At 34.8% G+C, this 12,735-nt stretch overlaps 2 protein-coding genes across 2 annotated transcripts; one reads left to right on the top strand and one right to left on the bottom strand.

Annotated features, from left to right (window-relative positions):
- The first annotated feature begins 1,732 nt into the window (after positions 1–1,732).
- LOC148300699 (uncharacterized) lies at positions 1,733–7,432 on the top strand. The gene is made up of 5 exons (XM_088274419.1): positions 1,733–1,978; positions 2,910–3,470; positions 4,189–4,749; positions 5,476–6,033; positions 6,953–7,432. Exons 1-5 carry the CDS (start codon positions 1,733–1,735, stop codon positions 7,316–7,318), a joined length of 2,292 nt encoding a protein of 763 aa, XP_088130545.1. The 3' UTR covers positions 7,319–7,432.
- A 411-nt stretch (positions 7,433–7,843) lies between these two features.
- Positions 7,844–9,879, bottom strand: LOC148300698 (protein G12-like). The gene is made up of 2 exons (XM_088274409.1): positions 9,599–9,879; positions 7,844–8,340 (listed from the first exon to the last, which is right to left on the bottom strand). The coding sequence occupies exons 1-2, from the start codon at positions 9,842–9,844 to the stop codon at positions 7,975–7,977; spliced, it is 612 nt and encodes a 203-aa protein (XP_088130535.1). The 5' UTR covers positions 9,845–9,879; the 3' UTR covers positions 7,844–7,974.
- Between the last annotated feature and the right edge of the window lie 2,856 nt (positions 9,880–12,735).

The following is a 12,735-nucleotide window of genomic DNA, read 5'->3' as shown; positions in this document are numbered from 1 at the left end:
CGCAAAATTTTGTTCACCGACTAGGCAAATTTTTGGTTAGATAGCTATATGAATAAGCAGAACTACCGAATTTGGAGTGGAAAAAACCTATTCGCCTTAATTGAGACGTCGTTACATCAATTAGTCACTGTTTGGTGTGTTTTATGGGCAGGTATAATCATTGGCCATTTTTTTAAAAAGACGATACAAGTCAGAATGTTACGGTCAAAAGAGAGCGCTACAGAATTATTATTACTGACTTCTTCGTACCTCAGTTGAATGGCATTGATGTGACAGAGCTGTGGTTTCAACAAGAAGGCGCAACATGCCACACGGCTAATGCCACCATCAATTTATTGCGGGAAATTTAAGTTTGTACACCTCTTAAAAACACCCTATGTATAGAAGTATATACAAATAATATTCCAAATAATATAAGGATGCTAACACAGGTCATTGGACACGTACGTCTGAGGATATATGAACGAAATAAGTGCTTGACTGGAGGCCTAGAAGCCATACCTAGAAGCTTTTTTCAAAGATTGAAGATGATTTAAAAAATAAAAACACATTAAGGATTAAGGATTTAGTAGGAAGCTTGTCATATTTATATTATGGCGTTGTAATATTTTAATCCTCGTACCTACGCATGAACAAATGCGAGTTGATAACACATATTACGTTAGCAACACAATAAATGATCAATAAGGAATCAAAACAATATTCGTGGCAATAAATAATTTTATGATAATAGGTAATAAAAATCGATCAAAAATCAAAGAGCAAATCGTGAATGTACTGGCAAAAAACGTTAACTCAAAAATATGCAATTTTGACTTAATGATACAGTATTATAAAGTTTTCAGCGTTCTTTAAACTGACAAAATACACAAAGTAGTTTGAATTGTTATATTTATGTGGTTTAAATAGTAAATTCAACATTAAGTTAAATAGCGGGTATTTTATTCAGGCTAAAAGTTTTTAATAAGTGGGATTATTAAAACAGGGATTTTATAGTTAATGTTTTCCAGTATATCCACAAAATAAGCGTAAAATAAGTCATATTTTTGTCTTGTTATATTATGATAGTATTGTTTATTCGGTTCAAATATTTGATAAATCTCGATATTTTATACATGATGAGTTGTACCCAACCACGCGGTGCCGTGCCTCAGTCTCATCAAATGGAAAAAAAACTGAAAATGCATTTTTTTCAATTATGTTTAATTTCACAATATCTAAACTTAATAATAATAATAAAACCCTTATCAGCACCCCAATAGTCCATAGGGCACTGCGTCATATAAATGCAGTGTTATCTTGATCGTCCGCCTCCGTAATGTAATGGTCAGCACGCTCGGCTACCGTTCTGGAGGTCCCGGGTTCGTTTCCCAAGGGGGGTAAAATAAATATAAGTGATTTTTTCACTGTCATGTTTATTCAATATTACCCTGGACCTGAAGCGGAGGGCTGATCACCTTTCCTTCATATCTAAACTTAGCTTTACAAATATAGAGATTTAATTAAATTAAGAGATTAAGCATGAAATAAAATAATAATAATTCTTGTTATAATGTTTTGAGATAATGCACTAAGGGGCATTGTATTTTCAATTATCTCATCATGACATAACTAAATCACCTTAATCACTGAATTGATAATAAATTAAATAAGAGATATACTCTAGTATAAAAGGTCGTGAAGAATTCGTATCAATAATTCAGTGTGGGCTCGTCTTAAATTAGCCACCAAAATGAAGGCGGTTTTCTTCCTCCTCGCTGTGTTCGGACTCTCCTACGGAGCTGTCCTTCCTCCGCAACAAAAGGGTCTCAACGAGGACCTGCAGGACTTCATTGACCTGATCCCGGTTGATGCGATTTTAAGCATCGTGTTGAACAACTTGGAAGATCCCGAAGTTCAGGCGGTCATCGAATACATCTTCAGTGAAGACTTCAAACTGTTGTGCCAGGAAGTCGAAGCTATTCCGGAGTACGAAGCGGTAAGAACAACACAATACATACATCTCACGGAGTAGACACATACTTTTAATTAAAATAAAGTATTAAAAAAACTTCTTAATTTAATTTTTTTTTAATTATAATGAATACATTGCTCTGTGAATAAAAACAGTAATTTTTAAATGACTGAAGAAATCAATGTATAAAAATTGATTGTTATCGACTAAAACTAAATTACTCTTAATTTAGCTATGTTACTGTAACTAGAACTAGATTACTCTTAACATAATTAAGAGGCGTTACCTTAACTACGACCACATCACTCTTGCTTAATCTTTATTACATTGACTACAACCAGATTCCTCTTAATTAAGCTTTATTACATTGACTACAACCAGATTCCTCTTAATTAAGCTTTATTACATTGATTACAACCAGATTACCATTAATTAAGTTGTATTACATTGATTACAACCAAACTATTCTTAAATTAAGCTTTTTATATTGACTACAACGTTTGTTCTTCCGTAGAAGTAATTTTTACTTTTCAAATCTGTCTTTTAACATTTCATAGATTTATATTTGGATTCTAGTTCTTAACTTTTTGTTGGTAATTCCTAGTTGGATCATATTTTTTAAAACAATAGAGCAATTAATATACCAAATGTACCAGCACAAAAGAGTTATTATTTCAGCAAAAAAGGAGAAATATTGGACTGGTTTTAATATTACACAGACATAGATGGATCAGTCAAGTATAATTTTTAATTAAATAATTGATTATTTTTTTTAAATCTAAATTTCTTGAAAGGTTTTTATTAAGTCTGAAAATAGTTTTATAAAAGTTATAATTTTTTTTACACTCATCTCAAAATCACTATTATTAGGTAGAATTGGTGTATTATAAAACAAGATAATCGAATGACTACGGAGGAAAAATAGTCGGTTACATAAATTATTATTTTTTACCAGGTTATCGCATATTTAGATTCGACTGGTCTCCCCGTTCGTAGTTGGATCGCTTGGATCCATGACCTGATTGGACTTTCCAGAACTTCCTCCTCCAAATCTTCTTCCAGAAGCTTGAGTAACGTCGTCGACCAGATTGTGGAAGTACTGCCTCTCGAGGCCATCGCCGAACTGTACAGGAACAAGCTCATCAGCAGTCCCGCATTCAAAGAGTTGGTGGACAAAATCCAGACCCCGACCTTCCGAGCATTCGTTTATGCGATAGCCGGCAATGATCGAGTGCACCAGATCGCTGAACGTTTGAGGGCAGCTGGAGTAGATGTCGACAAACTTCTCGATTTTCTGAAGGAAGTCTTCGGATTCAACCGTGCCACCTTCAGTACCGAAAAAGACCTGAATGCTGATCTCCAGGACTTCATTGACTTGATCCCGGTTGATGCAATTTTAAGCATCGTGTTGAACAACTTGGAAGATCCCGAAGTGCAGGCGGTCATCGAATACATCTTCAGTGAAGACTTCAAACTGTTGTGCCAGGAAGTCGAAGCTATTCCGGAATACGAAGCAGTAAGTCCATATATTTTTTTAATAAAAAATATAAAAATAACAGCAGAACATTTTTAATTTTTGTAAGTATGTCGGTGTAGAAGTTGGTATTAAATAATTTATCTATTTGGTATTAAGTTTGTGGGATAACAAGATCATTTAAATATAAAAATAAATACTTAAGAATACTACTTTTTAGTTTCTTAATGTAAACGTTGAAAGTAAGGAGAACATCTGTAGTTCTCAAATGTAGTCATTTTAAATTATTAATCGTAAAATTGTATTCATAAAGGTGTTTAATTTAAATAAAAGGATATCTCTTATAATATTAACGTATTCATATAGTTTTAAATATATTAAATTTACTTACTAAAAATAAAATTAAAAAAAAAAAAAATCTTAAATCGGTTTAAAAGTGTTTATGAGTTTTTGTACATATCAAAATTTCTTATGATCATTATGTATTGTGTTAAAAGGCATTTTTGAAACGTAAATATGCGTTTTACTTTTTATTTTCGTAAATAACTATTGAAAGACTCATTGTTCAAACTGCCAACATCATTCAAACTAACTACTTATATGTTTTTATATTCATAATTTTAATATTAATTAAAAAAAAATGATTTCCATTTCAACCTAGCATTGATTGGTTTGATAGGAATAGACCAACTTCATTTCGAATCCGTTGTTGATGACCTTAATTGATGTTGATAATTTGATAATTATTCATTTTTACCAGGTTATCGCTTACTTGGATTCGACTGGTCTCCCCGTTCGTAGTTGGATCGCTTGGATCCATGACCTGATTGGACTCGCCACGACCTCCTCCGCAAGATCTTCTTCCAGAAGCTTGAGTAATGTCGTCGACCAGATTGTGGCAGTACTGCCTCTCGAGGCCATCGCCGAACTGTACAGGAACAAGCTCATCAGCAGTCCCGCATTCAAAGAGTTGGTGGACAAAATCCAGACCCCGACCTTCCGAGCATTCGTTTATGCGATAGCCGGCAATGATCGAGTGCACCAGATCGCTGAACGTTTGAGGGCAGCTGGAGTAGATGTTGACAAACTTCTCGATTTTCTGAAGGAAGTCTTCGGATTCAACCGTGCCACCTTCAGTGCCGAAAAAGACCTGAATGCTGATCTCCAGGACTTCATTGACTTGATCCCGGTTGATGCAATTTTAAGCATCGTGTTGAACAACTTGGAAGATCCCGAAGTGCAGGCGGTCATCGAATACATCTTCAGTGAAGACTTCAAACTGCTGTGCCAGGAAGTCGAAGCTATTCCGGAATACGAAGCAGTAAGTTCATATATTTTTTTAATAAAAAATATAAAAATAACAGCCGAACTCATTTTTGTAAGTATGTCGGTGTAGAAGTTGGTATTAAATAATTTATCTATTTGGTATTAAGTTTGTGGGAAAACAAGATGATTAAAAAAAGTATGTAATACCATATTAGTGAAAGTTAAGAGAACATTAATTGTTCTCCTCCGTAGTGTAATGGGCAGCACGCTCAGCTACCGTACTGGAGGTCCCGGGTTCGATTCCCAGGGGTGGTCAAATAAATATAAGTGATTTTTTTCACTCCAATATTTATTCAATACTACCCTGGACTGGTACTTGGAACGGAGAGCTGATCACCTTTCCTTTATTTGTTAATGATCGAGATAAGAGTGCGTTGATATGATGCAGTGCCCTATGCACCATCGGGTGCGGATTAGGGTTGAAGAAGAAGAAGAATTTTTCTCAAAATTAGTCATTTTTACGTTGATGACCTCAATTGATGTTGATAATTTGTGTCGGGTGTCGGGTTGTGGTCCCGTGGTTAGTGTCGCGGACTATTAAGTCAGAGTTTCTCGGTTCGAACCTACTCTACCAGAATTTGATACCTATTTCTAATAATGAGCCGCTTAGGTTCACAGAAATAGTATGAAATTAAAATAATGGTGTAAATAATAAAAACACCGATATTTCTCTTCTTTTAAGTAATAATAATAATAATTTTATGAATATTTATTTTACTAGGTTATCGCTTACTTGGATTCGACTGGTCTCCCCGTTCGTAGTTGGATCGCTTGGATCCATGACCTGATTGGACTCTCCAGAACTTCATCCGCTAGATCTTCCAGAAGCTTGAGTAATGTCGTCGACCAGATTGTGGAAGTACTGCCTCTCGAGGCCATCGCCGAACTGTACAGGAACAAGCTCATCAGCAGTCCCGCATTCAAAGAGTTGGTGGACAAAATCCAGACCCCGACTTTCCGAGCCTTTGTTTATGCGATAGCAGGCAACGATCGAGTGCACCAGATCGCTGAACGTTTGAGGGCAGCTGGAGTAGATGTCGACAAACTTCTCGATTATCTGAAGGAAGTCTTCGGATTCAACCGAGCCACTTTCAGTACTGAAAAAGACCTGAATCAAGATCTCCAGGACTTCATTGACCTGATTCCAGTTGATGCAGTTTTAAACATCATTTTGAACAACCTGGAAGATCCTGAATTGCAAGCAGTAATTGAATACATCTTCAGTGAAGACTTCAAACTATTGTGCCAGGAAGTCGAAGCAGTTCCTGAATATGATGCTGTAAGTATTGCACTTGATCAATAATTCTTAATCAATAATTCTTTTAACATTTCTTCTTCTTCTAACCCCACACCCAATGGTGCATAAGGCACTGCATCGTGTATTAACATTGTTATCTCGATCGTTATAAACATGAAGGAACCGTAATCAGCCCTGCGCTTCAGGTCCAGGGTCCAGGTTAAAAATTCATCTTTATTTCGACTCCTGAGATTGAACCTGGGACCATGTTAGTTTCACACATTGACCGATTTTGTAAAAGTAAAAGATTGCTAGTGCTTTGCCTTTTTTTTAGAGGAGATTTGCATTTATTATTATTTAACTTGCTTATTATGTAAGGTTTATACATCATTAACTGGATTTTTATTTGTTCTAACTGAATAAAGATGTTTTATTTAAATCTATGTTGGGAACAGAAGGAATAATCTAGTGTGGGCCAATCAGAAATTTCCCATGATTTGCTCATTGCTGGGAAGAAACCACACAAAACTCCTCAGGAGAAGACGAAGTGTTCCATTAAAAGAGAGTTCGGCATTTTGTGTTTTAGTTTGGTTTATGGTACCAATGTCCTTCATTTATGATGTATGATACTACCTCTCGTGACAGTATCCTTATGAACTATCACGGATCCCATGTCGGATAGGTCCTCATCCAGGCTACTGCCAACTACTGTATTTTTTTTATTATTTTGGTTAATTTGATTTTTGAGTAAATAGGAGCTCTTTTTGAGAGGAATTGACTGTTTTTAGAGGAAACTAATCTAGAATGAATCTCGTGGGTATTCACATGATTTCGATATATTGTTGTTTCCACTGACACCAACATACCCACATTCCTTACAATAAATATACAGAATCAGCATTGTCAAATTATTGCAGTTCATATAATTTTCTTCAACTCTGTTTTATTTTTATTTTGGCAGGTAATCGGTTATCTGGCTGACACAGGTCTGCCCGTCAGAAGTTGGATCGCATGGCTCCATGACCTGATCGGCTTGAGGCGCTCCTCTATCAGGGTCACATCTAGAGGGCTCGACGACATCATCCACCAGATCATGGACGTCCTGCCGCTTGACGACATCGTAGCTCTGTACAAGGACAAGCTTGACAGCAGTCCCGCTTTCGGGGAGTTGGTCGACAAGATCCAAACCCCGACGTTCAGAGCGTTTGTTCAAGCGTTGGTAGATAATGACAGAATTCACAACATCGCTCAATATCTTAGGTCGGTTGGAGTCCATGTTGACGAATTCCTCGCTTGGCTCAAGGAAGTGTTTGGCTTCAACTATTGATTTATATAAACTAACCATATAATTTTACTTTAAAAAATGATCACTAAAAATGAATCAGCACATTTGTACATACCTAGACTGAATTCAATGAAATAAACGGAACTTTATGTCAAATATGTGTTTAAATTAATATTTTTTTAGACCTACAATTTACTACTTAAGCTAAATAATTAAAATACTATCTAAATTTATGATTTTTTAAAGTCAAAACTCAAAGCCTTTCTTAAAATGTAAATATTCAGTTAAAATATTTAAAACAATGGTGTTTCTTGAGTTTTCAGTAAATTCAGTATATTTTACAATATACGAGTATTTTTACTGAAAAAATGCAGGTGATTACGTTCCTGGTGGCTATTATAACAATTTTTATTGTGTGTAACAAAGACATTAAGCAATACAGATGCACTGTAGTTAAGATAAAGGTTTTACACGTATCTACTAAATATCTTGATTTAAAAATAAAATATTGATTTGCACAGTTTTTTTAAGTAAAGAGGAGAGAAAAGAGGTAATAAAAGAAAAATGTAATGAAAATAAGTTTATTTGAATTAGGATATCACATTATGAAAGCGAACTATCACAAAACAAAATATATACATTAAACACATTCAAATGGTTGGTTAATTTTTATGTGGGACAAATTGATCAGTCTTGATTTAATAGGGCTTGGGGTAGAAGAAGTCCCTCAGCACCTGGAGGAGGTACTCGATGTCCAGTCCAGCGGCCTTCAGCATGGCTGAGATTTCTTGGATCCTCTTGTTGGCATACAGGGCGTCCACGAACCCCCTGAACTCGGGAGATCCCAGCTGGTCGAAGAGGTTCTTGAACTCGGGGCTGGTCTCCATCTTGTGGTGGTAGAAGGCTTCAAGAGCGTCGAAGTCGATGATGGCCTTGATCTCGTCAATCATGGCGCGGAGACCTCCGGTTTTGGGTGAGCTAGAACGGCTGATTCCGATGAGCTCGTGAAGTCCCTGGATCCATTTCTTGATGGGGAGACCAGCAGCGTCGATGAAATCAATGACCTTTACGATACACAAAAAATTACAAACATGATTCAAAATTAATAAAATATATTATATATTGTTGAAAGATACAGTTAAGCGACAAACTAGTAAAAAGTATAAAAATCCTCTAGTGCACGACTATGATACCTGCTTCACCCACAACGAACGATGGATGGTCCCAAGAGTGAACAATACATTGGCAGGAGAACACTTTCATACATAGTTCTAAACATTAAGAGTAAGAGGTCTTTCAAAAATATAAAGTTATGGCAATATAAAGGAACGGGTAAACAACCAAGAGTTCATTTGTAAAAATAGTTATAATTTTTTTTTATCTAACTTGACAGATAAATTATAATTCATTATCGAGTCTTGTCATATTACAACTTACTTGTTACTCATATAGTCATATAGCTTATAATATTACCCATATAGCCCATGGAGAGTTGTCATAGTTAGACTTATGTATTACCCTATAGTCATGTAGCTTGTCATATTACCTATAACGATTAATCATCGAGACATGACATATTAAGACTTATTTATTACTCATAAAGCTTGTCAAATTACCTCTACAGCCCATCGAAACTTGTCATATTAAGACTTATTTATTACCCATATAGCTTGTCATATGACCCATATATTACGACACATATAAAACCTAACTTAATGCATTTTGAATTGTTGGGTAATATATCCAAAATAAAACAAGGTTTTTGTTGGATTGAATTCTACATTTATTTATGTATATCTTAATACGTGACGCGTTTCATCTTCTTAGGACATTATCAAACACTCGATAGTGTTTGATGGTGTTTGATAATGTAAGCACTCGGAGTGTTTGATAATGTCCTAAGAAGACGAAACGCGTCACGTATTAAGATATACATAAATAAATGTAAAGTTCAATCCAACAAAACTTGTTTTATTTTGGATATATTACCCAGCAGTTCAATATGGAATTCTACCAACTGTCTGCAGTTACAATAAATTAAAGCGTTTTTCCCGTCGATTTGGCTGACTTCAAGTCCCACTTTTACAGTTTTTTTTAATTATATAAAAAGACGTACCTATTCCAAACGAGACAAAATCCTTATTTTATATTTCATACAAAATAACACATATTTATGTAACTGGATTATCTCCAATTATAGGAGTTATTTAGGATTATTTGAAATAATTAAAAAAAAAATACCACGATCAGATCAATCAGAACCTAAAATCTGGCGGTGTCAAAAGTCTGACCTGGTGTCAAAAGAGTGATTGAATAACTTACGGCATTGTATTCTGGGATCTGTTCCACCTCCATGACCAAAGACTTGAATTCTTCCCCGAAGATGTATTCAATGGCTTGCTGGAGTTCAGGGTCCTCCAAGTACTTGAAGAAGATGGCGACGATCTCATCAAGGGGTAGGAGAGCCACGAACTCATCCATGTCAGTGCTCAGGTCTCTCTTCACGGGGGTAGCGGTGCCAACACCCCCCAAGGCAACCACGGCCAGAATAGCGAACAAGAACTTCATGGTGGATATTCTAAGTCAACCCTCGAAACTTGAATGATTTTCCAAGGAACTAGTTTTTCTATTTATACTATTTTTTGAGAGAGTAAGAGTAACACCTGTGGATTACAAAAGATAAGGGATTAAACACCTGCAGATTTTTTATCGGATAACTACAATGTAGTAGGTGTTTCCATAGTAAAGAATTATAAATCTCCAAAAACAAAAGTAATCTACCGATCAAATATTCTTGTAGCAACGGAAATATAAAATGTTTTGTTGATAATCTGGTTAAACTTCTTTCATATCTTTTAATTTAATCAATTTATGTTATCTTTTATCATTTTTCTTGTAAACAGTTTAGTTTGACACCATTTGTTGTTAATATATTAAATAAAGAAGTTTTGTGTACCAACATACTCTCTTTAGAAATTAATAATCAATGTGACTTCATTTTGCTTCAAGAAACATGGCCCCTTTCTGCGAATTAATTATTTATTAATCGACTTTATTCCGGTGAGTCCTATGTCGAATGTCATTCGACATCGACTTTATTCCGGTGAGTCCTATGTCGAATGTCATTCGACATCGACTTTATTCCGGTGAGTCCTATGTCGAATGTCATTCGACATCGACTTTATTCCGGTGAGTCCTATGTCGAATGTCATTCGACATCGACTTTATTCCGGTGAGTCCTATGTCGAATGTCATTCGACATTTTTTCTTCAGCAGTTTAGTGTTAAAATACAAGCAAACATATTTTTTCTCACTCATATTTAGTGTGCGGTATACTGGGACGAGGATTGATTGACTTTTATAAACACAAGAATGTGTAACTTTCTACCTGAGAATGATACAAATTGGTTTGTTTTGGGGGCTGGTTCGGTACCCGTCACTCGGATGTCCGGCTACCGGCATCAGTTAAACTCGATCCGTGCGCATGTGAGTAGCAGTGATTACGATTCCATTCACAATAGCCCACGTGTATGGAAAAATGTTAAGCTCAACGAAAAATTCCTGGAGGTAGGGAAGAAACCCGATACATTTGCGTCACTTACGAGAGAAAGCTCGGCCCTTGCATCGGTGACTGTTTTCACCGATATCATACATTAATAATAATAATAAAACCCTTACCGCACCCCAATGGTGCATAGGGCAATGCTTCATATAAACGCAGTGTTATCTTGATCGTTTACACATGAAGGAAAGGTGATCAGCCCTCCACTTCAGGTACCAGTCCAGTGCAATATTGAATAAATATTAGCGTGAAAAAATCACTTATATTTATTAAACCCCCCTGGGAATCGAACCCGGGACCTCCAGAACGGTAGCCGAGCATGCTGACCATTACACTACGGAGGCGGACATCATACATATCATACATTAGATGTCTATAAAATGTAATAATAAGAGACAAGATTGAATACATTCAAAATAAAAATAAATTTTTAAAAAAAGTGTAGTTTTATTTAAAAAAAACTTGGATGTATTGTTGTACCCTGTAATGCTGTAAATCAATTATGGACCTGATGGAATTTTTTTTATGGACCGGAAAAGGTTACAGACAATAATAGATTAAAGGGTGCAGATACTCGTGGTATAAAAAATATTTCGATTTTTATTTTACTTGGTAAATAGCACTATTTATTTCTATTGTTATGCATGTTTCGATGCGTTCATCATCATTTTCATACAAATACATGGTCTAATAATGAACTCGTGATTGATCGTGTCTCAAGAGATTTTAAGAAATAGTGGTACATTACCAAACCAAAATTTTAAATAACCTGTCCGAGAGTGAATTTTTGCGGACAAAACTGTATCTGAGAAGTGTTTTTTTTTTTAATTTTTAATTTTAAATTTTAATTTTTTATCATATTTTTGCAACATATTTTTCGAATAAAAAATTATTTACACCAATATCAAAATTATCAGTATTTTATTTTATGGGTTTACGATGACGTCACACAATCTTTATTTAAAGTAAAATGTCGAGAGTAAAACAGAAAAATAATCCAAAGTATAGATTTATTTAAGTATTACCACATTTAGCAATAACAGTGCTATTTTATAAATAAATGTCACCGGGTTTAAGTTAAATGCGCGGCCGTTCATGTACGCCCATTGTTTTGTTGACGACCATGTACGGCCACACTCCCGGACATATAAACATATTACCACAAAGTGACCGCTTAACCATTTCATATAATTAATTGTTTATTTTTCATGACAGAAGTTATTAATTGTTAGTTGGTTGTGAGAAGGTGAAAAAAACCATTCTAAATTAAATAATATTTGTCACACAAAAAAAATTGTTTTGATAGCTAAGGAAGCGTAACCACTTAGAATTTTTCCAGGAAAAATACAGGTACCTACTGTAATATATTCACTGAAAACCCAAGAAACAATCATTTTTTTCAAAAATATTTTTACTGACACTTCTTACGAAAAGTTTTGAGTTTTGTGTTATAAAAACACATATTTTAAAAATGTTTTTCGCAGATACTCTGTGGCACATTTTATAACCTGTATAAAATAAAACAACTTTCTTTTTAACCACATTTTTATTGGTGCATATCTTCTCCAACCGGTTTCGACAAGAACATTGTCATCATCAGGGTTAAACATGTACTCGTTTAACCCAGATGATGACAAGTTTCTTGTCGAAACCGGTTGATGAATAATGTACCGATAGAAAAGTGGTTAAAAACAAAGTTATTTTATTTTATAAAGCATATTTTTATAAAACATATGAGTTAGTTGAAGGTTTGAAAAAATATTAATTGAAATACAAATTTGACATAAAGTTCCGTTTATTTCATCGAATTCAGTGTAGGTATTTACAAAAAGAGCTGGGTAATTTTTGTCATTTTTTTAGAAAGTAAAATTTTATTGTTAGTTTGTATAAATCAATA

The sequence above is a fragment of the Brachycentrus maculatus genome, unplaced genomic scaffold (assembly GCF_059751285.1).
Source record: "Brachycentrus maculatus isolate JH-2025_06_01 unplaced genomic scaffold, ASM5975128v1 h1tg000667l, whole genome shotgun sequence".
Taxonomy (NCBI): domain Eukaryota; kingdom Metazoa; phylum Arthropoda; class Insecta; order Trichoptera; family Brachycentridae; genus Brachycentrus; species Brachycentrus maculatus.
This window is presented reverse-complemented; position numbering and strand designations above follow the sequence as displayed.

Bases quoted from the DNA above. Each gene is read 5' to 3' on its own strand.
- LOC148300699 (XM_088274419.1), top strand. From the start codon at position 1,733: ATGAAGGCGGTTTTCTTCCTCCTCGCTGTGTTCGGACTCTCCTACGGA. The intron at 3,471-4,188 runs GTAAGTCCATAT...CATTTTTACCAG, and splicing joins CTATTCCGGAATACGAAGCA to GTTATCGCTTACTTGGATTC. The intron at 4,750-5,475 runs GTAAGTTCATAT...TTATTTTACTAG, and splicing joins CTATTCCGGAATACGAAGCA to GTTATCGCTTACTTGGATTC.
- LOC148300698 (XM_088274409.1), bottom strand. From the start codon at position 9,844: ATGAAGTTCTTGTTCGCTATTCTGGCCGTGGTTGCCTTGGGGGGTGTT. The intron at 8,341-9,598 runs GTAAGTTATTCA...TGTATCGTAAAG, and splicing joins AGATCCCAGAATACAATGCC to GTCATTGATTTCATCGACGC.